General features: G+C 39.8%; 1 protein-coding gene across 5 annotated transcripts in view; it reads left to right on the forward strand.

Moving 5' to 3' along the window:
• Positions 1-26245, forward strand: part of PEX5L (peroxisomal biogenesis factor 5 like) — a 119596-nt gene that overhangs the window by 86507 nt on the left and 6844 nt on the right. For 3 of the 5 annotated variants that reach the window (XM_087739586.1, XM_087739588.1, XM_087739589.1), the window contains 11 exons: positions 1505-1616; positions 3455-3664; positions 4777-4903; positions 6078-6174; positions 12344-12439; positions 19687-19803; positions 20746-20889; positions 21762-21832; positions 23038-23235; positions 25004-25169; positions 25542-25699. In XM_087739586.1, the coding sequence (XP_087595712.1) occupies positions 1505-1616; positions 3455-3664; positions 4777-4903; positions 6078-6174; positions 12344-12439; positions 19687-19803; positions 20746-20889; positions 21762-21832; positions 23038-23235; positions 25004-25169; positions 25542-25699 (1496 nt within the window). The remainder of the gene's footprint in view (positions 1-1504; positions 1617-3454; positions 3665-4776; positions 4904-6077; positions 6175-12343; positions 12440-19686; positions 19804-20745; positions 20890-21761; positions 21833-23037; positions 23236-25003; positions 25170-25541; positions 25700-26245) is intronic. The other 2 variants (XM_087739587.1, XM_087739590.1) reach the window with 2 other exon arrangements.

Here is a 26245-nt window from a genome sequence, read left to right on the forward strand (position 1 = left end):
GCAATTAATCTGGAGAGTTAAAAACCCACACGACCAAGTCACCTGCAAGCTGCATCTGCAGTCTGGGTTTAGCATATGCAGAATTAGAGTTTGGGACAATATCATTGCCAGATTTCTAAATTAAGTGCCTGCATTTGCACGTTCTGCTACACGCAGTTGGGCAGGCAATCGCTCATCTCTCTTCCATGTTACTCATGGTAAATTGGTATTTCAGTGCAAAACTGTCAGGTCCTGGGCAAATGAATAAGTGCACATATGAAACAGTCAGTCGGTGCTAGGTACCAGCTTAAATGTTTGACCCATCAAAATAATGGACTTTTTATTTCAATAGCTCCAGTATTTTCTTGCAACTTTGTAATACAAAAATCAAGTACCGAACAACAGTGAATCTAAGCTGTTTTGCTCTAATAACTTTAGAGGCAATCCTGCTAATGGAGTAGCTAAATGCCAGTAATTAACAACTATCAAATGAGGATGAATAAATACCTTTTTTTGCCAGTTTTAGTCCATGTTAGCATCCTAAATTTAAACGTTCACATATAGCTGAGAGAAAATTTTGAAAATTCAACAATGGAAAAAGAGTGAGAACAGAACAGAGAGGAGAGCAGAGAGGATAAAAGTAAAGCCGAAATAGCTCCAGATGAAAGTAACAGACAGAGGGGAAAACATGTTTTCACATTATTAAAGATAAAGTAAATGCAGGCCACACCATCAGACATCCATCCAGCTCAGCTTAGGTCTTGATCCTCCAATCAGAGATAGATTGCAGAGAGGCGACTTTTATTTATAAGAGTGTTCTACTGCTTCGTCTTTTTAATCCCTAATACATGAAATAGCCTGTAATACAGAGATTTCTTTTAGGTAGCAGAAAACCAATGCGTTCATGCAATTACAATAAAAAGGGAAAACTGCTCATAAATAAAAACTGTATTATGAGTCTTCAGGCAGTCAAAACTCATGCAGAAAGTTCATGCCTTCACCAGGCTCCATCCACTGGCATCCATATGTCTTTGTGTTGCAGAGAGGTGTTTTCTGGCTCAGCCAGTTATTGTTTAATGGGCTAATGCACATCTGCTAGGTGAAATGGTGGTGTGCAAGTTCTGTGGGGAGGCACGTTACTGGTGAAAAAAGGACCACTTCCAAACACCAAAAAAAGCCCTGCTGAGTCTCCTGGTGATAGAGAAGGCCAGCTTCGCCTGTTGATTTGAAGGGAGATACATCAGACCTCGTATACTTTAGCCCTATAAGCAATAGTATGCAATAATTGCTATGGAAAAATCACCTTGCTGCTTTATTTTTGTGCAATTTGTAAAACTGGAATATAATTTTGCCCCAAAAGAGTGACTGAAGTTTTTTAAGCCCAGAGCTATTTTTACATCTTCTAATTGCAATCTCTTACTCTTGCGATCAAAAATAAAGCACATGATATTGTGAGAGTATGTTTTATTTCTTTAAATTCTGCCTCCCAACAACACTCTGTGACCCTGTTTTTTTTTGTTGCTAGCTGGTGAATGAGCAACAAGAAAGCAGACCCCTTCTGAGCCCCTCCATCGATGACTTTCTCTGTGAAACTAAACCAGAAGCTGTCGCAAGGCCTGTAACATCAAATACTGCAGGTAAACAAAATTCTTTACTATCCCTCACTACAGAGAAATAATTTTAGTTTTATCTTAATTGTAGTACATTTTTGCCAAGTGATTTCTTGATCTGTTACTATTAGCACAAAATTACAAGCCGGTATTAAATTATAATTGCCTGATCTATTAGTAGAAAAAACTTTGTTCATTACATTTGAGGGCAAATCTGATGTGATCCAAATCGCATGTGTTCTAGCAGATCTCTGGGGCTGAATTAAAGGGAACTTGTTTACGTTCGATAGGAAGTACGCGTCAGTTTGACCAATTTGCAATCTTTGGTTTTGCAAAATTTTAACCTCTGGCTGAGCCATATTTAGTCTGGTTTTAACCAAACCTATTCCTTACTCTAGAAAGATTTTCTTTAATAAAAACTTGGATGGGATGTCAGAGAGAAGGAAAGAGATATCAAAACTGTTTATCCAGGCTGAGTTCGGACACTTTAGTACTGAAAGGATCTAACACATTTCTTACCTCCTTTGTGTTGCGGTGAGATAGTAGAGCAGATAATAAAAACTAAGAGTGAATCCCAAAAGCCTTTTGAATTATATTGAATTATATTTGAAGTATATCATCCTTTGGAAGTGTTTTTAGAAATTAGCCTCCTATTCAGTATTTGTGCAAAGGTAATCAAAGCGGTTGAGCAGATCGACTGAGATACAATAAAATCAGCATAGCACTACTATGTTCTATTGCTATCTCATAAAATGACTTGCCTTGTTAGAAGCCATTTAATTAAAATCTATATAAATGCAAATTATTAAAATGACAAATTGACAGCTGAGTGATTATCTTCATATCCAATTAATATGTGTCTACAGCAATATTCAAGTTATAATAACAAAAACTGGAACACTGAATTAAACAACAATTGTAAATAATATTTTTTCCTTTTATATATAGCTAAAGATATTACAGGGACGAATAGAAATATTTCAGGTTGTTTAAGAGTGGCGTTTATTGTAAAAAAGTAAGTGTCTGTAGATCCTATATCTGCCTTGAATACCTATCAGATTTGGGGGGGTTAATTAGATTTATTTAATAACAAAATAAAAAATTCTATGAAGATTGATGAAATTCAGTGATTTACCAAGAACACAGATAAAGCACTGCAAGAGATAATACGAATTGATCTGTCAAAACCACCTGCCCTATAAAAAATGATAAAGAGGGAGATTTTCTCTTTTATGTGCTAAAGAATTTTAAATGTTATGCTTTAAGCAACTTTTAAATAAAGAACTCAGACTGAATATGCCTTTTATACTGATATAATGCTTAATAGAAATAGCAGTAGAATTTATAATTATATTCCACCTTTATCCCCCAAAAGACAAACAGCAGCAACAGGAGAAACCATTACCCAACGTACCATTATTCCTTTATACCCACGAAGCCGTCTACTCTTCAGCTTTTTCCGTAATGGCACGTGGCTCAACAGTAGTGCCCTAAGCAGCTGTTACCAGTACTTGATAAACCATAAGATTAAACCAAATCTTATCTAAAAGCTCAATTGTACAGGGAACCCTCACAACATAAGAAGATCTGTGGAGTAAGGCCACAGCCGTAAGACCTAAGATGTCTTTAAGATTTCCAGAGGAAAAGCCTTTTATGCAAATGAAGCTTTTTTAAACTGCATCCTGTTAAGCACCTGAAATCCCTAGTCATATTTGAATATGCTGGTCATCGTCTTTAGCCAGGAAATATACATCTACTCTAGTCAAATGCAAATAGATTAGTAATTTTTTTTCTAATTAAAACAAATTTTTAGAAGTGACCTGTTTGAATTAAAACAACATTGAATTCTAACATTTGCCTCTAAGTATTATCAACAGGTCTGGATCTCTTGGATCTTAGTGAACCTGTCTTACAAACCCAAAACAAAACAAAGAAAACAGAGAATCCATCAAGAAGTGAAGGCTTAAAAGCTTCAACCCACAGAAAGAAGACAGACAATTCTGACCTTATCAGCGTGGATACCGAGCAGAAAGTCCCGACGGCCAGAGTTTCAGACAAGTCTTCACTAGATTTAGGTAAGAGTGTAGCTGTTTTATCATAGCCTTGCTTAGCACAAGTTTCTCCGTGCCACTATCACAAAATAACACCAGGATTTTTGTTGCACCGCGTTTTAGCAGGGAGCATAACCTTTGTTCCACATATAAACTACTTGGAACACTAAACTTGAAATGCTGTAAACACATTTTGCCTTTGCCTTTGCCATTAGACCTATTAAGTTGTCACTAAATGTGCAAATAAAGTCTTCTTTCAAAAAAGAATTCAGTCAGAGAAAGTAAAATTGTAGAAAAATCTATAGAGGTATCATGAGAAATTCGTAAAGGACACAAATCAGAGGCAGCCCATACTTGATGTCCTTTTCAGAACTGCAGGTGTCAGAAATACACATTATATTTCTAAATACTGCTTTATCTATGCATACAAGAGAAAAAAAAATCCATTCTTGACGAAAGAGCTATATTTATACAGATTGAACAAAAATCCCAAACACAACTCAATATCCTGCCAAGCATGATCTATAGCTGGCCTTTGGAAAAGGTGACTTTAATTTAGTTCCATCCAAACTAAATGACTTGCACCACAACCGAGAAATTTGCAAGGTAAATGTAATTTATACCAAGGTAGCAAATTTTCCATTCATCAGCACGGAAATTCTTTTAGAGAACTTTATCTTCATACAGGAGCTGAACAACTCATTTTTGCAAAGCAAGTCCAACATATGAATGAATAATATCAGTTGCCTATACAGTCATTTTTAAATGGTAGTCAGTAAAAGTTTTACTTTTACAATTTGACTACAATTAGGAAATTAAAAATATCCAAACCTATCAAATAGTTAGTATAATTTTATCAACAGATCTAAATTACATACAAATAACTGATTTTAAGTCAAGAATTCCACTGACATTCTGACCATGAATGCTAATAGATTTAGAAAAATACTGTGAATTCCCTAACATTTTCACAGAATATCAGCTAGAAGGGTTCACACATCTCTGTGTGTTGGACCTTAACTAAAATAGAGTCTTTAATGGCACCATTTTATCTATTCCTTACATTTAATGTAGGAGATAAAATTTTCTGCAGTAGTTTCTTTAAAAGATTCGTATTTTCTTTTCTTATTTTTCAGCCGATATTCAGACGCGGCTAGAGAAGTGGGACGATGTCAGTTTTCGTGGGGACAGGAGTAGCAAGGTCCACCCTTCTACCGAGCGAACATCATCATCATCTAGAGCTCCATCAAAAGAGCTTTTATGGTACAACTTTTTGCTTTCCTTACAAAAATATTTCCAGTCCCGCTTTCATAATTCACAGAAATGCTTGCTTGATGGCAAGTCATATTATTAAATGTTATGATTACATTAAATGCGTTCAAGCAGACATTCTGGACAATGTATCATAAGCAAGTACACTATAAAATGACATTTTGCCAGGAATTTTTAATGTTGTGAAAAGTAGCAGGTGCAATTACTAAATAAATGGTGGTGAGAATTCTACAGAGGCATGCAGTGATCCAAAACCAACTACAAACATGTGAGGAAAATGAGTAAAAAGGGATACTTGGCAGTGATTTGACAGTCACTGGATATCCAGTGTATTTTGGTTTTGCTACCAAGAGGGCAGTATTTCTGCATATAACTGGAAGAGGCAAGATAAAATATACAAGCCAAGAACTACCTCTTTCATGCAGTTCAACTAAAATTGCAGGGGATGTAAATGAGGGAAGAATTGGACTTTGCCTTTGGGAACAGTTCATGTAGATGAATTCTGCTGCCTTCTTGGTATGTAAGCAACACTCATTCACTCCATTACGCATGACCGTAATTAGCATTTTCATACACTAGAAGCAGTTTTCTGACCAAATGATGCTTATCCTGTATCTGAACCTGCCCTTTATCTGGGTGTTTCATTACCCTAGAGCTTTACACAGGTTTTGCTCAGTTAACTTCATTTTGGTCTACAGGGTTTCATTTTCTAGGAAGAAAGAATATTAGGATATTGTGGCATAAAAAGGCACATGTGCCAAGGTGAAGTCTTGTAATGTGGTAGTTGATTCTTAGACCCTGACAGCAGGTACAGTCTTGTGTCATTGCCTAACCTCATTTTGCCTGGCTATGAAACAGAAGCATAGTGGCAGAGGCAAAGTCTTCACTGCATTATACTGGTTTCACGCCAATACATAGCCAGGGCTCGACCCTGTTCTGGCCTGACTCTGTTCTGTCGTATTCACTATTGGCTGCATGCAAGTGAAAAGCATAAGAGTGAGCCCTGAGAACACTGAGAAGAGGCCAGGCACTTTTGATAACTGCGAGTTAAACAATTCAGTTAAAAGAAATAACCTAATTAATCAGCATGTGCTTATGAACCTGAAAGACATGAGGCAGCATGTCTTAGAGTGCGGTGATGAGTATGTAAATGCCTTATTGCTAGGTCCACAGAAAACAGATCACAGTCGGAGCTGACTAACGTCAAGAGTGCCTTGGAGTCTGATTCAACGTCAGAATTAGAACTTGCACCTGCAACACAGGTAAGAGGATTTGGTAGATGTAGTAACAATAAAAAGGCAAGTAGGAATTGTCCCACTGGCTAACCGTTCACATTCTGGAAGAAGTATATTTAAGGGATATTTTCAGGATCATCAGTTAAAAGATTCATGCAGCCGAATCTTCACAGCTTCCAAATTAATATGCTATGAAAATAACTTAACAATGTCAGCATCTTGAACATTCAGAGTTTGACACTGCAGTGAACTGTGACCTTCCTGTACAGAGAGAAAGAGTTCAAGCTACAATTTACAGCATCATCATTTTTCCCTTCCTCCAGTTCTGAAATTCAAACTTCTAACGGTTCCCTCTCCCTGTAATATGTCTATTCTCAAGGTCTCTTGGTCACCCAGGAATCCCCAGAATTGGGAAATGGCTAAGGAATACTGGAGGGAATCATTAGACCAATGTTCATTAGCAGTTTATCTCCACAGGTGGGAGAGCAGTGTGGTCAAAGGACTTTTTCCTGCTGGAAAAGGAGCTCTAATACAGAGGGCGCTGGGCTGAATATTTGTAGATTTGCCCTGTTCCACTGTCCTATTGTATATTGGACAGGACCTTGTGGAAGTGATTACCTAGAGCTGTATGGTTTCAGATATGTATGTATGCATATATGTGTACAAACATACATTTATATGTGCATTCACATAGATAGGGTTGCTTATACCCCTTCTTTCCTGCTTCTTATTTTTTAACTGAAAGATTTCAAGTTCAGCCAATGCCACTGGCAGGGGGGAGAGAGAGTTGTTTGGTGGATTAACTTTTAGTTGAAAATGATTTTCTCCTCTTCCACAGCTATTTTTAGGCCTGGACTTCAAAACCTTTCTGTTAGATGGGAAATCTGGAAATTAATGGAAAATAATAGCCACATTTGAAAATGGAAAAAAGAGACATCAAAATTCCAAATGTCTTTCCTGAGATTACGCACCAGTTTTTGCAGAAAACAGAAATAGAACCCAGTTATCAGGATCCGTTCCTGTGTTTTGGTTAGGAGAAAAGTCTCCTTTACTTCCCTGCCATCTCTACATTACAAACAGGATTTTTTTTTCCTTTTGGAAAGCCTAACACTAGTTGTAATGCATGATATCTTTCCTTTCTGTGCAGTAGATTTATATGCCTTAGTAATGGAAAAGATCTATTGCGTAGTATCATCCACTTGAGATGGACAGTGTGTTTTCACATGCTTTGTTCAGCTTATCATTAAGTAACTCTAACCCCTTTTTAGGAGGCTGTTCCTCAGCCTAATAGATCTAAATGCCAGGAAGTTTGTGCTCAACTGAGATGTGTGTAAATCAAGTAGACAGTCACAGAATTCAAGTGCTGTGGCTTCCTGTAAAAGCAGTTACAAATTTAGTATATAACATTTCTACTTTTTATGGTCTATTTCCTGTTTATCTTCCACTAGAATAACTGCAGAAGCAAAAATCCACATTTTTAATTCAGTATAAATTCAGTCAGTGGAGGCTCCGTACTATTTTGTAAAATGACTGGTATTTCAAAATAAAAAAATGTGAAGCTGAATCAGCCAACTTGAAAGAGAAGCAGAGTATGAAATGCTGACCTGTGGTTCTGGTATATTGCATGTTTTGTTTTGATTTATATTAAGCTGCTTTTTTCAAACTTGTGATCCATTCAAGTTACAAAATGTTGTTGAACTGATAATTAGTAGTGCAAAGAAATGACCTGAAGTGGGATTGCGTTCTTATTCTAGGTAGTTTACTTAGAAATTTCGTATTTTCATTCGCTACCTGCTTCATCCTGCTTATACTTGAACTGTCAAAGTCATCAGTTCCCAACAAACAGGCTCATCTGTCTTGACTGAGTTCTTAATCTGCTTGTAAAAGAAATCACGTTAGAGCTTTTATCAAAGCATATGTTTTCCATACTTTGTCCTCTATAGATCCTGTCTATCTCATTTAAGGGTAACCTTTGCATATGCAACAGATTCTGCCATACCCTAAAGATTTCATCTTGTCAAACTTGCTGCAGTTTTCCATCAGCAATTTCTCAGACAATCACCTTCATCACTCATCTTTGACACGTTAGATTTAGTTCCTCAAAGTGAAATACTAAGTAACTAGATCATATTTTCATTAAAATTATGCAATCTTCTTAACAAAATCCCGTGTTTACCAGCACTTATGCCAATGCAAAATCACAAAGGCAAGCTTTGAATTAACAAGGAAGGAACGTGTTTGAAGGCTGGGACGGGCCGCAGCATGGTGGCTGTCATCGGATGTGGCCGTCTTGCTTCTCAGTGTTCTATGCACATCATACGTTAACCTATTATTAACTCTTAAACTGCACTGGCCCAAAGTATCTTTGTTCTTTCTTTTATCCGCTATTCTGGAAAGTTCCTTGATATGCTTTTAGTAGTACTGAGATATCCTACGGTGTCTGAGGCTTTTTTAAGGTTTATTTTTTCTCTTATAATTACAAACTGCAGAGGGAGATAATATGTTCAATTGTATATCCATAAAGTCTGCTCATGTTTTAACTCTCTAAATGCCTCCCTGGGCATTTTAGGTATTTTCTTGCTCACTCAGAATGCATACACAAAAATCCTGACATGCTAAAAAAAACGTACCTAATTCTAATATGTCAGCACTCTTGGACAAAGATATAGTGCAAAGCCTGCAAACCTTAGAAATCTGCAGTTTGGGGCAACAATATTTAGAATGCAAAATTTATTCCCCACTTCTCCCAAATAGCTACAGTAAGATCAATGGCCCTAGCCCTCCTTGGATGTGCCAGTTACTCTAATGAAATCAAGAGTTACAAGGGACAGATGTAGCTCATTATTTGAAGACCTGCTCAAAAGTTAAGACTATAATTTAAGCCTCTCACCAACAGTTAAGGTCCAACAGCACATAAGCAGACTACAAGCGCAGGAAAGTGTGCGCAAATGCATTGGAATGGAAGATTTTGTCCCTGCAGACAGCAGCCAGTGGTCGGCTACAGCACCTCCATTGTAGAGTGGCGAGCATACCCAGCCACCGCGTCCACAGAGCGCCCATGCCTCAGACATCCCCATTCCACCTGGACCCGGACCCGGACCCGGACCCCACCTCGGGCTCCCCCTGAGGGAGGAGGCTGCAGAGTCCCACCCCATCACCAGCTGGAGATGGGAACTTCTCCAGTGCTGGCACTCCATTCCCATCCCCTCTCTTCCTGCCCTAGCGCAAGGCAGCAGGTTTGTTGTGTGTGGGGTCCTGCATTTCTGGGTACCACAATTCAGGATGCGACTCTGCATTGTCTATATGCAAATGCAGCTTATGTGGGTTTTGTTAATTCTTTTTTCCCTCTGGTTGAGGGCAGGTTTGCGTTTAATGGAGGAGAAGGTATATTTCTGCGGGGATTATGCAGGGACAATGTGCATACTCTGACATATGGCAGAGGAGGGGGCTTCTGTGCTTCTTGTCCTCTTCCCCCTCACCTTTTTACTGCTGCAACGAGCTCGCTCTCCCCTTCCGCGGTACTACTCAGTCTGAACGTTGTGATTTACAGTATTGTCCTTGACCTAAGGAAATTGCAGTCACTGGAAACAGAAGATTAAAAAGCGGAAATAATCAAACAGTTTGCAAGAGCCAACTCGTACATAATGAAAAGGCTAGGAACATAATTAATGTCTATCAACAGAGTTTCGTGTCAAGAAAACCAAATTTAATTCTTTGATCAGATTACAGGTCAGGCTGATAAATGTTGCTGTGTGATATTCTGCAAGATGTTTGAATTAACATACCATATTCTGATTTTAAAATTAGCACCATACAGTACAAATAAAGCAGCTGTTAAACAGATTAAAACTGGCTAACTTAAGGTCTCAAGAATGGTAGTTATTTACTAGGAATTGTAATCACATGAGGGTTGTTCTGTGATTCCAAAGAGAAGCCACGATCTTCAGTATTATTGATCTGAAAATAAACATGCAAGCCATTCCTGATAAAATTTGCACATAATGCAACAGTAGAATGAAAAAAACGTAAATAAAAGAGTCATAAAAATGAGCTGGTGACCAAGACATCCGTATAAATACATATTTCAATACAGTCGCTTGAAAAGTTGTACATTTCGGAAAAAGAATGCAGGCTCTACTTCCACCGCTACACTGGAAGGCAATTTGAAAAGAATCTACGGCTCAGGGCGTACGAGGACGTCAACATGGGCGCTCCCTGCGCAGTGCTGTGGCAAGAGGAGTGTGTAGGAGCAGACGGAATTAGTGGGAGATAGGAGATCACCTGGTTTCTGTATAGAGAAACGGTAAGACTGGAATATAGGGTTCACTTTGGTTGTCTGTATGGCTATAAAAAAATAAGGCTATAAAAATATAAAGAGGGAGAGTAACAGAGACACGGAAAAGATTGAAATCTGAATAAAATGCCTTATAATGAGACAATTTAAGATCTCAATCTCTTTATATCATTTAAAAGACAATTAAAACCTGATTAAAGTCATCAGTATCTTTCCACAGAGAAAATAAGGAGTACTAAAAAGTGCTTTAAACTACTGGAAAAAATAAGAAGTGATAGTTGGAAACTGAAATTAAAATTAATAAGAGAAACAAGGAGGGCAATTAAACAAGTTTGCAAACAAAGTGATAAGATTAAGGTCTCTTGATAACTTTAAATTAAATCCAAGCACCTTCCTCAAAGACATGTATTGCAGACAACCTCAGTTTATTCTCCGTGGAATGTCAGCTTTATCCTGCGGCTGTTGCGTGACAAATACTGTCATGTGGTATACAGACAAACGGACGATTTGAACCAGTTCTCTCTTCTGCCCTAAATTCTATTAATCAGTAAAATAACTGTTTTGTGTATAGGATTGGGTTTTGGTGTGTTTTCAGTGACAACTTGAAATCTTTTCCCGGCCTCACGAAAGAAAAACAAAATTCTTTGCAAACACCGTGGAGCAGCGGAGCGGGTGTGAGGGCAGGAGCAGGCCCTGCGTGCAGGCCTTCCCTCACGCTCCGCGCTCCCTGCACTTGCAGCAGGGTCGAGAGGCCGAGAGCGGAACGCACGCGGTGCCCCCGCGCCTCTCACAGACGCGGCGCTCTCTCGGGCTTTTCTAACCGCACGTGTGTCACCGATTTCACTCACCAATCTTTACCTGAGGGACTCAGGAACAAACCAGAACTTTAAGGCTAGATTGACAAACGAATGTCATCTTTCTAGGTAAAACCCCATGTGTGTACACACACAGACATCTGCGTTTGCCCATGCATTGCGCGTTACTTATACGAACGCCCAGGGTGTTTCACCCTAGCAGTGCACATTCCAGCGCTGGGAGATACAGCCCAATGAGTCTGCAGTGGGCAAAACTGGTCTTTTAGCAATGTGGCCCATTGAAATTGAATATGACAAGAACAGTCATCAGAAATGTAATCACGTAAATTAATGCAGTTGGGACCATGGTCAGGCAAATGGCTAATGAGTTTAACCTCTGACAAACCCGAGGGAAGGGATTAGCAGTCAGAGCTCTCTTTAGCAAGATTAGGCCACTTTGTGCTTTTCTGTGCCATCATTGAATACTGTTTGGTTTTGTACTGTGCCTTTTGTGCAAAAAAAAAAAAAAAAGTTTTTCATAAAAGAACAGGGAGAAACTTGTTGTGTCCTTCCAGTGGGATCGACTGATAGTAAGGCACAGAAGAGAGAGCTGCTGATTGTAAAAAGGATTTGTCCTTCCAGTGAAATCCATAGGAAACCGGGCTCCCCAATGTGATCCCAAAGCAGAACCTGAAAGAAAAACACAAAATGTACAGGGAAAATGAGATTCTTTCTTCCTGGAGCATAGTGAGTGGAATGCGCTGCCACAGTCGTAATACAGGAGTAGGAACAGTTACGGTAAAAGTCTGATACAAAATAGTCAGCTCTTCCCTTTGTAGTCCAACGTTTGCATTGTCTTTTCTTGGATGTCTCTTTATCTTTCATGCACCTTGAGTGAAAAGAAAAGTCTGGAGAAGATAAATTACTCTGCTTCCCATGAGGAACGATCCCGGCTACAGTGTAAGAGAATTCAGAGGAATTCATGCAGGGACACAACTAGTTTTGCCCAAGAAAAAGGCCATTTGGGGCTCTAGGCAATTAAGGAAATAACTCAGAAATGTGGCAGAGAGTATATCATCCCTTTCTGATTTATTCTTTTATTTTTTAGGCACGATCAGCTAAGGAGCAGCGTTGGGGAGGGCCTCTTCTCTCCAGAAATCACTCCTTGGAGGAGGAATTTGAAAGAGCAAAGGCAGCTGTTGAGGTATTACTTCATTTATTGTTTTCATTTTCAGCTAATGTTCTATGGATTTCTTATTCATATTGCAGCACAAATATAGAAGAAAGTTGGAACTGGGTTATTTAAAGCAGAGAAAAGACATATTTCCTGGAGTTACTAATTTAAAATAGCCATTTCTCTCTCAAAAAAACCCCAAACCCTAGGTGTAAATGAAGATTAGACAGAACCAACGTTGCAAGCTCCATTTTGTATTGCTATAGCAAGTGGGTCAAGAAAAATTCCCCATAAATGTAAGTACTTCAACACTGAAAGTGTAAGAGTGAAGCATATTTTTCCCCAGCAACTTAATGTGTGCAATCAGTTACTTAAGCTCAGACATAAACCAATTCTCCACAGTGGAACTGGAATTCAGACTCGTTGATAAACAGAATGACGACCTGCTGTAATGGGGAACTGCACGTGTAGCAGTAACCATGCACCACTGCGTTTTTATAATTAGTGGCAGAATGTTAAACCCAGGAGTACTCTCGTTTCCTGGGAAATCAATTTAGTTTGAAAAGGTGCAGGTATTTGGACAGTTCTCCTATTGCACTTCTGTTTTTTTCACCAACTACTACTTTTCCAGCATGAAGAATGCCTCTTGAGTGTTGTTCTATACCACTAGTCCCAGTTGAAATCTTGATCCTATCTAGAGACAAGGTGGCACACAGTTTTTGTAACAGAATCCAATAAAAAATAAGATAAAAGCATCCATCTTGAGCATCATATCTTCTCAGGGGTTCAGTCAGTAACCTTCAAAATCCCAGCACCACGAAGAGCCAGGACAGCTGCATCCACTGAGGACAGAAGTTCAGGCTGAATTATGCAACAGCCACAGCCACTGAAATGAGTTTTTAGGGTGGAAAGGATGAGGCTGTGACACTGATTATTTTTAGCATGAACTGCAGTCTCATTAGTCTCCAAACATCTAGAACACTTCAGGGATATTTGGGGTTAGATTTACATTTTAGTGTCTGTATTTTAATACTCCTCTAACTCAAGTTTTAGACCATTTTAATCCCAGTGTTGGCAGTTGAACTGTTCTAGATTAATATTGGTTGCTTACAAACAAAACTAGGCCTAAATCACATGCTGGCTTCTGGCTAGAAACAGAATTTCTTAATTAAGAAATTAATTTGATTTGTAGGGTTTTTACTAAGGTAAGACTGCATGGTTTCTTAGGATCTTATTGCACACACAAAAATTCTTGTATCAGCATGCAAGGCTACAATGGACACAATCAGTAAGTTAGCTGTTTTATAAACTATACACTGAATGCATTTTTCTCGTATTTTCTGACTGCATTGTTCTTTCCCGATCAAATAGATTCTTTATAAACAACTTCTAGTGATGCAGAATAGGTTTTTTGATGTCAAACATCACAGACATTTGCTCCGGGCAGGAAAGGAGAGACTTGCTTTCAAATTGCCACTGCTTTAAATGCTCTGGATGTTCCCGATTGCACTGCAGACTGCTCCTTAAGGTGGGCCATGCTGTGCTGTAATCCGTGGTTGCGACACAGGGAATCTGATGATGCACATCTCTGCCTTAGGGTTAGTGCTTAAGCAAATGATGTCAGCACTCTTGCAATTGCCAGAAACCATCTGTGATGGGGACTTCCCAGACATTCAGCGGAAAGAAAAAGGAGTTGAGGCCAACAACAGAATACAAGACATTACTGAATTACTTTACAAAGTAAAGTAAGGAGGAGAATATATTGTAGAAAAAAAATATTGCACATTAAATAAAAGGTCATTCTGAGGCAATGTCCTGATTTCGGCTGGGATAGAGTTAATTTTCTTCCCAGTAGCTGGCACAGTGCTGTGTTTTGGGTTTAGGATGGGAATAATGTCGATAACACCCTGATGTTTCAGTTGTTGCTGAGCAGTGCTTACACCGGTCAAGGGCTTTCCAGCTCCCCATGCCCTGCCCGGTGCACAAGGAGCTGGGAGGGGGCACAGCCGGGGGGGCTGACCCAGACCGGCCCAAGGGCTATTCCATACCCTATGGCATCGTGCCCAGTATAGGAACTGGGGGGAGCTGGCCGGGGGGCAGCGATCGCTGCTCAGGGACTGGCTGAGCGTTGGTCAGCAGGTGGTGAGCAATTGCATCATGCATTACCTGCTTTGTATATGCTTTTATTATTACTATTAATTTATTTCAATTATTAAACTCTCTTTATCTCAGCTCACGAGTTTTCTCACTTTTACCCTCCCAATTCTCTCCCCCATCCCACTGCGGCGAGCGAGCGAGCGGCTGGTGGTGCTCAGTCGCCGGCTGGGGTTAAACCACGACAGGCAACAAAGACACGTTGTTATAATGCTTTAACGTAGCCTCAAAAACAGCTATTAAAAAGAATCTAATTAAATGTTTCCCTAACTGTGTAGCTGGCAGTCTTAAGTTATTCTTCCTGCTTAAAACAGAAACTTGGACCAGGTAGTTAAAATGTAAAGGAAAAGATTCTTCAAGACCTTATAGAGCAGTTATTGCCATTTGCATATGAAAAGAGCTGGATTTTCATCCTAGCTAAAGTGAAGCGGTAAGAAAGCTAGAGTGATTGAAATAAATTGCAGCCCATCTCAGAAAGATTAGTGCTTTCTTAAGCGGAGAATAGATACAGCTCAAAAATTCATCTTTTAGGCTTTGGATGTTTCTGTAATATTCTTCAACTGGGAAATCTCCAAGTGGTAAGATTAGCCAGAAAACTGATCAAGAAAAGGAAGCAAATCTCAGGTTCTTTTGGCCTAGTTTGAAAGGAATTAATTAACAATTCAGTAAATGAAGACACCAAACTTTATCCTCCACCCAATATTCACTTTAGAGCTTTGGGAATGGTTTTAAGATGTCAAACTTTGAGATTAATGAAGATCTGTGAGGTAATTCTTTCTTAAGAAGGTTTAAAGATGTCTATGCCATTGGGGAATCTTTTAAGAATAAAGAGGTAAGTGAATCAGCTTTTTTACTAGGCAGGGTCCAGATTCACTCGCAGTGATCGGGTGCCTGCAGACTTGGCTACCTTTGCTGTCACTCTGGAAACTGGGTTTGATTTTTGCCTCATCCCTTTGCTGTACATGGGAGGGAAGCATAAATAGCCTAAAGTCTTCATGATTTCCAAGTGCCATACCAAATACGTTTTAATGGAATCTTTCTAATAATTAGCTGTGCTTTACCAAAAATTGGTACTTTTGATTTTTTTAAAAATGCCAGCATGGGGATTCAGATCCATCCCGTACCTATATTCTGTTAAAACAACTGTTTTATCATCCACCATCCTATTGGCAACGAGTTAGAATAAATAAAAATGAAACCAAGAGAGCGCAAAAACTTCGCACTGAGAAATGTCTCAGAGATGGGAAAAAAGCAATTTTGATATTTTCTTATGCCACATTTCCCTGATGTAGAGATTAAACAGCAGATGTCATACTGTTTTGTGAGCTTTCGCAAAAGAAATTTGGAGCTGTCCTCCTCAGCATCGTTTTATTTACACCGCCACGTCACGTGAGCCATCTGCCGTGTAACATTCTGTTAGGAAGCATCAGAACATATTACAGCTAAATTATGTGACAATAGCAGGAAGAAGATGGGATTAATTTATTCTAGCCCAGGAAAACAGTCCAGAATCATCAGCTTTGTGGTTCCCATGAATACTGGTTAGCATCCTTTCTGTACCTGCGATATTCCTGTCGCACTATTTCAACATCCCTTTTGGATGGGCCTGAGACTGCCTAAACCACATTTTAAATTGGGATCTAGGAGCTTGAGTCATTCAGATGCGTTTTATTCGGTACGCTCTCAAATCACAATGGGAATCTTTGCCTTGATACAAATTTTTTTATCTCTAAACTTTACTGAAAACGCATACTTCAGATTTTGTTTTGAGAAGATATCAGCTAAGGAAATCTTATGTAATTAGCACCTAAGTTTAACTTACTGTGTCTTTCACGTTGAAGGGTCTGCTGATTCAGTAATTCAGAGAACGAACAACCACAGAACCTTTGTTTCCTATACATTGGTCAAGAAGGAACGTTGCAAACTAATTTTTGGCAGTACAGGACAGGCAAAATTCTGTTCTTAAAGTTATGAAAATAGGTAAGTTAGAAATTAGCCAGCAATATTCAGAAACTACACCCCACCCCCCTTCACTGTATCGTAGGAAGTAAAGAGCCTGGGAATATTTTGCCTCCCATTTGTTTAACTGCTTCAGCATATTTTTAAATACTAAGAGTAAAAATAGCCCCTTTGACAAAATGCAGAATATTCTGCTTGGAAGTAGTCAGATGGCACGAACATTTTTCCTGGTTGTCATTCCGCTTAACTGCTGCAGATGATCTGAGAACGTGTTAAACGTTTTGAACTGGTCTGAAAACTTTCGGTACATCCGAAGTCATTCACCAGCGTTAAGGTAGCAAAACCAGGGAAATTAAGTAATTGGCACCAGTCACATGGCAAAGAGAGTTAAAATTAGATCTAGGAGTATTGATCCAAAGCCAGATTTTCAGAAACAGTCTTAATTTAACCCTCCTGCCACTGAAGTCAATGAAAAAATTGCTGCTAATGACAGCTGAAACAGACTTCAACAAAGACTGTGCAATATTTATGGTCCTCTTCCTCAAGGAATTAAACAGCTCTGCTATTGACATTCTTATTTGTCACCGCAATATTATAGCATTTTATCAGGTGCCGTAGTTGTGCGCGGTCCGGTTGCTCAGCGCAGCTTTGCCACGCCAGCTTCAGAAACCCCACGTGCTGGCCGTGCTTAGCGAGCTGTGGCTGGGCCTTAAAGCCCGGGTGGCCCAGACAAGCAAAGCTTCGCTTGTAGCTGCAAAATAACAGCTGGGCCCTGGCCCGTGTCCGAGCAGCACGTGATGAGCTGAGAGGCGTTATAGCAAAGCAGGTCCCCCCGCTACATTTTTCCTCCACCTTTGACTCACTATAGGTAGACATCAAGCACGGCTACTTGAATGCACGGTAATTCATTGGCTTTTTAAGGGGAGTATGCACACACTGAACTTCTGCGTCAATTATAAATATGTAATTAAGCAGCACAAGTTGAGCTTAAGACCTAAAACCACTTATATGCTTGCTTACGATCTGCAGAAATATATTTTGAGATGTTTCTAACCCATTGATTCATAAGGGATTTTTGTGGGAAAAATACAAGCAAAAATTCCAATATAAACATCACATATATATGTATCTATGTATAATTAGTTCTATAAGTTAATCTGTTTAAAAAGGCATTACTAATTACTTTACAGTAGTTTTATTAATATTAATCTGTAGAAAAGGGAAATTTCCACTCCTTTATCTCATCCCGAATCTCAAAATTACTGCTAGTAAAAACATGGTCAAGTAATTTTTTCTTCAATGCCGTGCAGATTTGCACTGAATGCACAATAGCTGGTAGGGACAGCTGTTGGACGGGATAGTGGAGGGGATTCAAGTGCCTCTGCTCATGGCTGATAAAAGAGGGAGGGATCTGATCATTGTCCTAGCCTTTTCAAACCCTAAATGGACGTTTCAGCACAATCGCACCACTGTTTAAAAGACTGTATTGCCTTCAAATCTGGAATGAAAGCAAATTTTGAAACCTGCGAGGCTGTTGTGTAACAGAGTTGTCATGTTCTGTTCCCTTCTGGTACAAAGAGTGAAATCTCCTCTCAGGAGTGAATGATTCACCTTGGTTTCCTAGTCCAGAGAAGGACGTAGCAGGTACCTTCACAGATCCAGTAACTGCGTAATTCGGACAATTCTGAGTCTCCTGGAAGAAAGCGCTGGGTTCCGGGAGGCAGGTGCTGCGGCAAGAGCCAAAGGGAGATGCCCGTTAGATCTCTAGAGAGGGAATGCACCTTGCCGTTTGTACGGAGCCTTCTGATTTACAGCAGCCGCACCTAACGTTAGCCAGCGCGAGTCCTCCCAATCCTTCACACCTAATCTCAAATGTTCTCGTTGCTGGCTCATTCTAGATCTGTTCATAGCCTGTGCTTTCCTTTTTCCAAGTGCCTAAGAAGGAGGGTTGCAGCAAGCCATGCAATCGCTGACTAAGCTCTATTTTTGCAAATCGTGCCTAGCTGTGGAGCAGTAGCAAAGAGGTCAGTCTTGCAATGAAGATTCAGACAAAACTATCTGGACCAGTTTATAATACCTTCAATCAATTTTGATTAGCACCTCACTCTCAAATAGTTCTGTCTAAACCTCTAGAATTATGTGTGCTGTTGTCTTTGACATAAATAAGCTGGGAAACCGTGCCCTCAGTAGTGTCAGTTCGCTGGCGTTCTGGCCGTGACCTTGTAGGAACTGGAGAACTTTGCAAAGGTGCGTAGTGCTGCGCATGTATTCTGCTACAGAGCTGCTTTTCAGGGCTTGTGACTAATGTGTGGAAGCTGAAAAAATAGGACCTTACCTTGGATTCTCCCCTCTTTTTTTTTTTTTTTTTTTTTTTTAAATCCTCTTTCTGGGTTTTTGGCATCATTTTCTAGTAGCCACAGTGGTTCCCTCATTCTGGTCGTTACACATCCTGAATCCCATTCTTTTTTCATCGTTTCTGTTTCTCTTGTATATGCATTTTTCCCTCTTGTCTTTGAGCTGAATGTTAATCTTACTGTACAACTTTATAATCTCTTATCGATTCCTCTCACCAGCACAGTACATGATGCAATATTAGGATTTCTCCACTATGTCTAAAAGCCTCATTCGTATAAATTCTCTTGTGCAAAAGCCCTCTGTCTAAGCTGTGCCATTACTCTTTTGCATAGTTGAAAATGATGCTGAATCTACCAAAGTGAGATGCTTGTTCTCTTTTAAACTGTTGTATCTATTGTTATTCTTTAGCATGTATGCTTAGTTGATTGTTTACTTTTTGTCTTTCTTTTTTTTTTGGCCAGGGACTAGCAGCATTCATTTCCTTCAAATTTTATGTAACAATTTGTTGTTAGCATCAATAAGATGCAGTGTAAACTGCTGCAAATCCTGCTTCAAATACAACACACGCTGCCTCTGAAATAAAGAGTTTTCTGTTGACGAAACGCGATCTGATATAAGAGATGAAATTAAATTATATGGAATTCTGAATTTGTGCTGTAGTATTTCAGTCAGTATGATTATTAATAGAATTAATACTGCTCAGCAAAATTGCCAGACTCAGACCACTGGCAGAAAGAAATTAAAAGCTTGCCATTTTATTTTAAAGTTTTGTTGTTCATTTTCTTCTTTTTTTCCTCTTTTTCTTCTAGTCAGACACAGAGTTTTGGGACAAAATGCAAGCAGAATGGGAAGAAATGGCTCGCAGAAACTGGATTTCGGAGAACCAGGAAGCCCCAGGGCAAGTCACCATCTCAACCATTGAGAAGGTAACGCAAAGGTTGTTAGTACGGTACATCCTCCCCGGGAGGCTCTGCGCCGAGCCTCAGCTATTCAAGGGCACGCAAGAAAACCCTTGGGACACAGCAGCTAATTTTACCCAAAAGAGCTCATCCTCTTTAAGCGTCTGTGAGCGGGGCAGATTTAAAAGACCTTCCCACAGCGAGAATCCAGTTCGACTTGCACGCTGCCTGGATTCAGCTGAAAGGCTCACGAAGCAAACTGCTGGATTATGGGCACTTTTGAAGACGGGCACTCAAGGAAGAGCACCAAATAAAAAAATCTGGGCTGGCACATTCAAACACTGTTGAGGATAGAAACGACAGAGATTCTGTCTCTCTTCTTCATTCCCTCCATTGTATGTTTTAATTTGATTTGTATTATGCAGCTGATATTAGCCCACACCCTTTACACTGCAGTGGCAAGAAGAGCAAAAGGCAAAATTTGAAGAAATCCTAAAATAAACTCAGGTGCTTGCAACACTGTTTTGTATCTTGAAGGTTAATTGAAGATTTCAGGGTATTAACTGAATCGACATCAGGTTACAAGTGCTGCAGGGAGTCAGCTGCTTGACGTGTGCTCTTTACCATCACATTGGATGTACTGGGCTCATGCTAGGTTCTGTTCTGCTTTTATTGCAGTCCGTGTGAGTTATTGCCGTTATCTTCCATGAGAGCAGGAGAGCCCAACATGAGTACCAGCAAATATAACCTCAGAGCTAAAGTGAAAAAAAAGAGAGCATAAACATAAATGTCCAGCGATGCTGACTTTTTACACTTTTTGTCATTGAAACTTCATGGGGGAGCCCCTACCGTTTTCCTGGCACAAAGGATGTTTACATCCAGTTGGAAAATAGTGAGTCATTTAATTTTAAAGAGTTGCCATTCCTTGCTGCACTGCTTCATCATGCGTCTGTTGTCTCTCTTCTCCAGGGTTATTATTTCCATACTGAGAATCCCTTCAAAGACTGGCCTGGTGCTTTTGAGGAAGGGCTGAAAAAAATGAAAGAAGGTGACCTGCCTGTTACAATCTTATACCTGGAGGCTGCTATTCTACAGGAGCCCAATGATGCAGAGGTATTCACTCCCGTGCCTTTTACTGATAAAGGAAAAGGGGACTCCCCTTAGCATGCAATGACGGAATGATTTCGGGGCCCAAACCTTTGCTAGTCATGACTGACTGGCACAGATTGAACGCTAATGGTGGTTTTGGAATAGTGCGTACCTTGAAACAGATAAAGGTGAGCTCTTCCTAAGATGAGAATCTATTTTTGAAATTATAGAATTTCCAAGCTGTCATTTAAAAGCATTCAAAAGAGACAATATTTCAAACCTTTCCTTCTTTTCCCAATGTTTTCAAGCTATCTTTTGAACAATGCTGTGGAAAAGGTAAACATTTTTCATTTAACAAGAATGTTGACAAATTTTTGAAAGCTGTATCAATTTCTGCAGTATTGATGTTTTCAATAAGTATATATTTAAAGTCTGTTTTCTGTGAAATGTGAAAGATATTTACAGAGTAAGTACCTAGGTCTCTTTGAATCTATTGCTACATTAAATTAAGCAGGAGGATTTCGAGAAGCAGAGAGAATTCCTGGACTCTCTAGAATCCCTTGAACCTACACAACTTAAGAATTGTTCTTCACCGTTTTCCATAAATTTCTAGCAACATTTAAGATGCACAGTAACTCCAATTTAAGAAATCAGCATGTGATCATACACTGACAGAATCCCTTTGCATTCATTAATTATAAATATTATCAGGCCCAAAGATATTGAAAACTCCATCGCTTTGTACTGGTGGTATGCACGCTGTAGATAAAGCTGAAGTTAGTGCTGGACAGATCTGCTATTTTTATTCACCCCACTGCTTAACAGTGATATTAGTTGTAACTCTGCTTGCAGTTGGGTATATATAACAACTAACACAATGATGATTATTTTTGCAGGCCTGGCAGTTCCTGGGCATAACACAGGCAGAGAATGAAAATGAGCAGGCAGCCATTGTCGCCCTCCAAAGGTAGATGAAGATAATTGCTAAATAAGGGGTCTGATGAGCATTAGGTAACGGAGGCCTAGGTTGGTTTAATGTCATACTTACCTTGTAACATGAAGCATTTATTTAACTAAGTAAAGCATTGACATAGATACAGAAAACTTCCCAGTGACTTCAGAGGAATGACTAGTGTTTAATATTTCTGTTTTATTAAGTAAGTGCAATATTTAATCTAGCAATTTAAGTACTTGCACAAAAGAAAAGTTACGTGGCCTGATAAGTGTGAATTAGGCATAATGCAAATAAAGTGCCGTTCTGATATTCTAGCCACTTGGCATGTTTTCTGTAGTCTGTCCTTTAATGAAGAGGTTTTCTTAATTGGAACGAGCTCCCTTCAGCTGCTGAATACTAAACTGACAACATTTTTAGGTTGACAGAGATGTGAAGATCACGGTGTGCTTGTATGTAAAATGTCAGTTCCAAAATATCAGCAGCAGTAGTATCTTTCTGTAGTGGGTGTTCATGTTTCCATTTGAAGCAAGTACCCTCTCCATATTCTGTTGCATTAGCAATGTTAACCATCAAGTCATTTCACCTAACTTATTTATATGTGACTTCTTAGCTTACCGGGATAGAAATCCAAGGGGATGTCTGATTTAGGGCTTGCTCATCCCCCCAGTTTTGAAACAAGCAACAGTGATGTTCACAACACAGACTGGATTGTTTTCAGTTCGTGGTGTGTAACCGTAGAAAGACTGCTCGAGGTGATTGGCTCCAGCTTTATCACAGAACAAGTGAGAATTCAGGATGACTGAGAAGATTCATAGGGATGGAAGAAATTTCGTCTTCAAAATACTTTTTTGTAGAGCTGCAAACTACATTAAACTGTTCGCTTGAATTTACATGAAGCTTCCCTTTGTTTACTGGACAGATGCTATAAAAATGAATCTACCTACATTTACTCATAACCAGAAAGATGAAAACAAAACTTGTACGCATACGTTTATGTACCTATGTGTGTATGCAACGTGCATGCATGTGTCTGTGTAGACATATGCATAATGCACTTATCACAGACAAATAAGACAAAGTCCCTTCTTTAAAAGTATTATTGGGTAGATCTTACTTGTGTGAGTGACTTTTGTTACACAGATTATTTTGGAAGAATTCAAGAATTGTGTTTGGCTAAAAAAAAACAAACCCTCAATATATTTTTATTTTCTGCCTAGGTGCTTGGAACTACAGCCAAACAACCTAAAAGCTCTGATGGCCCTGGCTGTAAGCTATACTAACACTGGCCATCAACAAGAAGCCTATCAAGCTCTAAGAAACTGGATAAAGCAAAATCCAAAATACAAGTATATAGTGAAAAGCAAAAAAGGGTCCCCAGCACTTACCAGGAGAACATCTAAGACATCAGATGAAAGGTAAATGCAGTGTAAATCCTGATGGTGGAAGTTTTAACAACATCACTAGAAATGACGGTGCCTGCTGTGCCCCCTTACTCTGTAGAAGTCCAGCCTGTTCCCTACGATGGAAGACTCGCTGTCTCTAGTGGCAGGAGTGGGAAGCCAACACGGGACATTTGGTTTAGCGACCGAAGGCTATATCTTTTGCCATCCCTGGAAATTAAAAAACCAAACAAACCAGCTAAAAAGAGACACTTCCCCTCAACTCCCATCACTTTCCTCTGACCTTGTCTGCTGTCTCTGTATTCCCACATCAGCATCCTCATTCTTCAGCTGCTTCCAAATCCATACCAGGCCTGTATCCTGCTCTACATGTGTGCGTTCTTCCTACTGTTCATCATATTTCCCGTGTCCCAATCAGGCCACTAGAATCCAGCAATGATAGCCATTTTGCAGTGGGACGTGGCTTCAGCTCACTGAAAATATTGGGAGGCAGCATCTGCTTGTTTAAAAGCCATTCTGGTTCTAACCAAAGAGGCAGCGTAGTCATTTTATCTGACTTCAGCCTTGCATACTGTAATGGGAGCTGGCAGCCATTTTAAACAACAACAAAATTCATGAGTCGGCAGCCCTTCGTCATGATTTCATGAGCTCAATAAATAAGTATCTCTGAATTGCGAGATGCATGATAAAGTCATTAGAGGCATAACCACGATTTATAGAACTAAAACACTAGGGCTATCTCACTGCTTGTCGTTTTGAAGACAGGCTTTATGTTTTACCCTTATCACTAACAATCCCTGGGTTGACAAGATAATTTAGTATAAGCAAAAATAAAATACGCAAGTTCTGCGTAATTGCTAAGTGTGTTACTCCGGCCTCATCCCACTCACATCTGGTGTTGTCAGTGCAAAGGTTTCATGAAGCCTACAGTGGGTACAGAAGTCTTAAGTTTTGGCATCTTTCCTCAGGGGTCTTGGCTAGTCACTTGATCTCTTCCTCTTAAGAACGACTACTACTTTCGCCCATAAAGAACTCCTTTACGTCTGAGAAACTCATCCCATTGTAATAGTTTTAATAGGCCTTCATGTTATTTCACTTGGGTTCATAGCTGCACTTTGACTTCATAGAATCACAGAATGGTTTAGGTTGGAAAAGCCCTTTAAGACCATAGAGCCCAACCGTTAACCCAGCGCTGCCAAGGCCACCACTGACCCATGTCCCCAAACACCACATCCACACGGCTTTTAAACACCCCCAGGGATGGGGACTCAGCCCCTGCCCCGGGCAGCCTGGGCCAGGGCCTGACAGCCCTTTCCGGGAAGAAGTTTTCCCTAACATCCAACCTAACCCTGCCCTGGCGCAGCTTGAGGCCGTTCCCTCTCGTCCCATCGCTTGTTCCTGGGGAGCAGAGACCGACCCCCCCGGCTCCAGCCTCCTTTCAGGCAGTTGCAGAGAGCGATGAGGGCTCCCCTCAGCCTCCTCTTCTCCAGGCTGAGCACCCCCAGCTCCCCCAGCCGCTCCTCGTAAGCCTTGTTCTCTTCATTATATAGGTGAACTTCATTATTTAGGTGAACATTTTTATTCTAGACATGAGTTTACAACAGCACCCGGAAGTAAATCTTTGCCACGATGAAGCTGAAGCAGCTTATTTTCAAATTTTAGGAGTATATCACTTTTGATACATCCACTACAAGGATTTTAATTTCTGGCTGTGCAATCAATATTGCAATATTTGTAAAGAACTGTAAGATGGAGCTTTAAGTTATTTTTCACCCTTGTCTAGCTCATTACTTGAAGAAGTGAAGGATTTGTACCTGGAGGCTGCTCACCAGAATGGTGATATGATAGACCCTGACTTGCAGACGGGACTTGGAGTTCTTTTCCACCTGAATGGAGAATTTAACAGAGCAATAGATGCATTTAGTGCCGCTTTAACTGTTCGGCCAGAGGTACGTTTTATGCTTTTACATGTTTAAGAATTTAGCTTTACAGGCCATTTTCTTTCTCCCCTCTTGATCAGGCTAATATTAATGAGATGTCACTTCAGCCATTAAAATTTTAACACCTGGAATAGAAATGTTAATTACAAGACAGCCCCATTTAGAAGCAGATTTATACATGTCCAATATCTAGCTGTGTGCTGATTAATTGTACTAGTTATATCAAGTTGCCCCTAATCATGACTCAGAACCTCACATGCCATGTCAATTAAGAGAAGATATGATACTGTTATTTTCTGCAGTCCTCCTTGCTTTGCAAGCAAAAATGAGCTATTATGTGCCTTTTTGACACCTACAGTAGAAAACTCATTTTCTCACCAGGACTATACATTATGGAACCGCCTTGGAGCAACTTTGGCAAATGGGGATCGAAGCGAAGAAGCTGTTGAGGCCTACACACGTGCTTTAGAAATACAACCTGGCTTCATTAGGTCCAGATACAATTTAGGGATAAGCTGCATAAACCTAGGGGCATACAGGTAAGTTACAGAAACGTGTAAGTGAGAAAGTCAGGGATCATAACTACCAAGTGAAAGTTGATCTTCTAGCTGGACCTATCTAAGAAAAAAAGTCAGAATATAGCTACATAATCTCAGCTATTGCAAAATTTTCTAATTATTTTTTACAAAGTACTAACAAAGCAACGATACTTTTCTTATATCCACAAATTCTGCATCACAGAACTACTCAATTTCTATCAAAAGAAAATAAATCCCTCATTTCAGCAAGCTGCTTAAGCATTTTTTTAGCTCTAAGTGCAAGTACTCTTCTTATAATCAGTGGGATTGTTCTCACACTCAAACTTAGTCCTGTGCTTAAGAGCTTTTCTAAAAGAAAATACAAGAGCCTGCCTTTAGAAGGGAAACTTCAGTTAAACTGCTTCCAGTAGCTAATGCCGGCAAAACCCCTTGCAGTACATCCTTCAGGAATCAAGGGTGACATTCCAGGGTCCCAACGGCCAGCTTAAGACAGTTAGGAGGAAGGGGAGCTGCACAGCAATGAAGACGATATCCCCAGATGTATGA

This window comes from Nipponia nippon, unplaced genomic scaffold, assembly GCF_047370975.1.
Source record: "Nipponia nippon isolate SJK-2023a ecotype South Korea unplaced genomic scaffold, ASM4737097v1 scaffold_7, whole genome shotgun sequence".
NCBI classification, from domain to species: Eukaryota; Metazoa; Chordata; class Aves; order Pelecaniformes; family Threskiornithidae; genus Nipponia; species Nipponia nippon.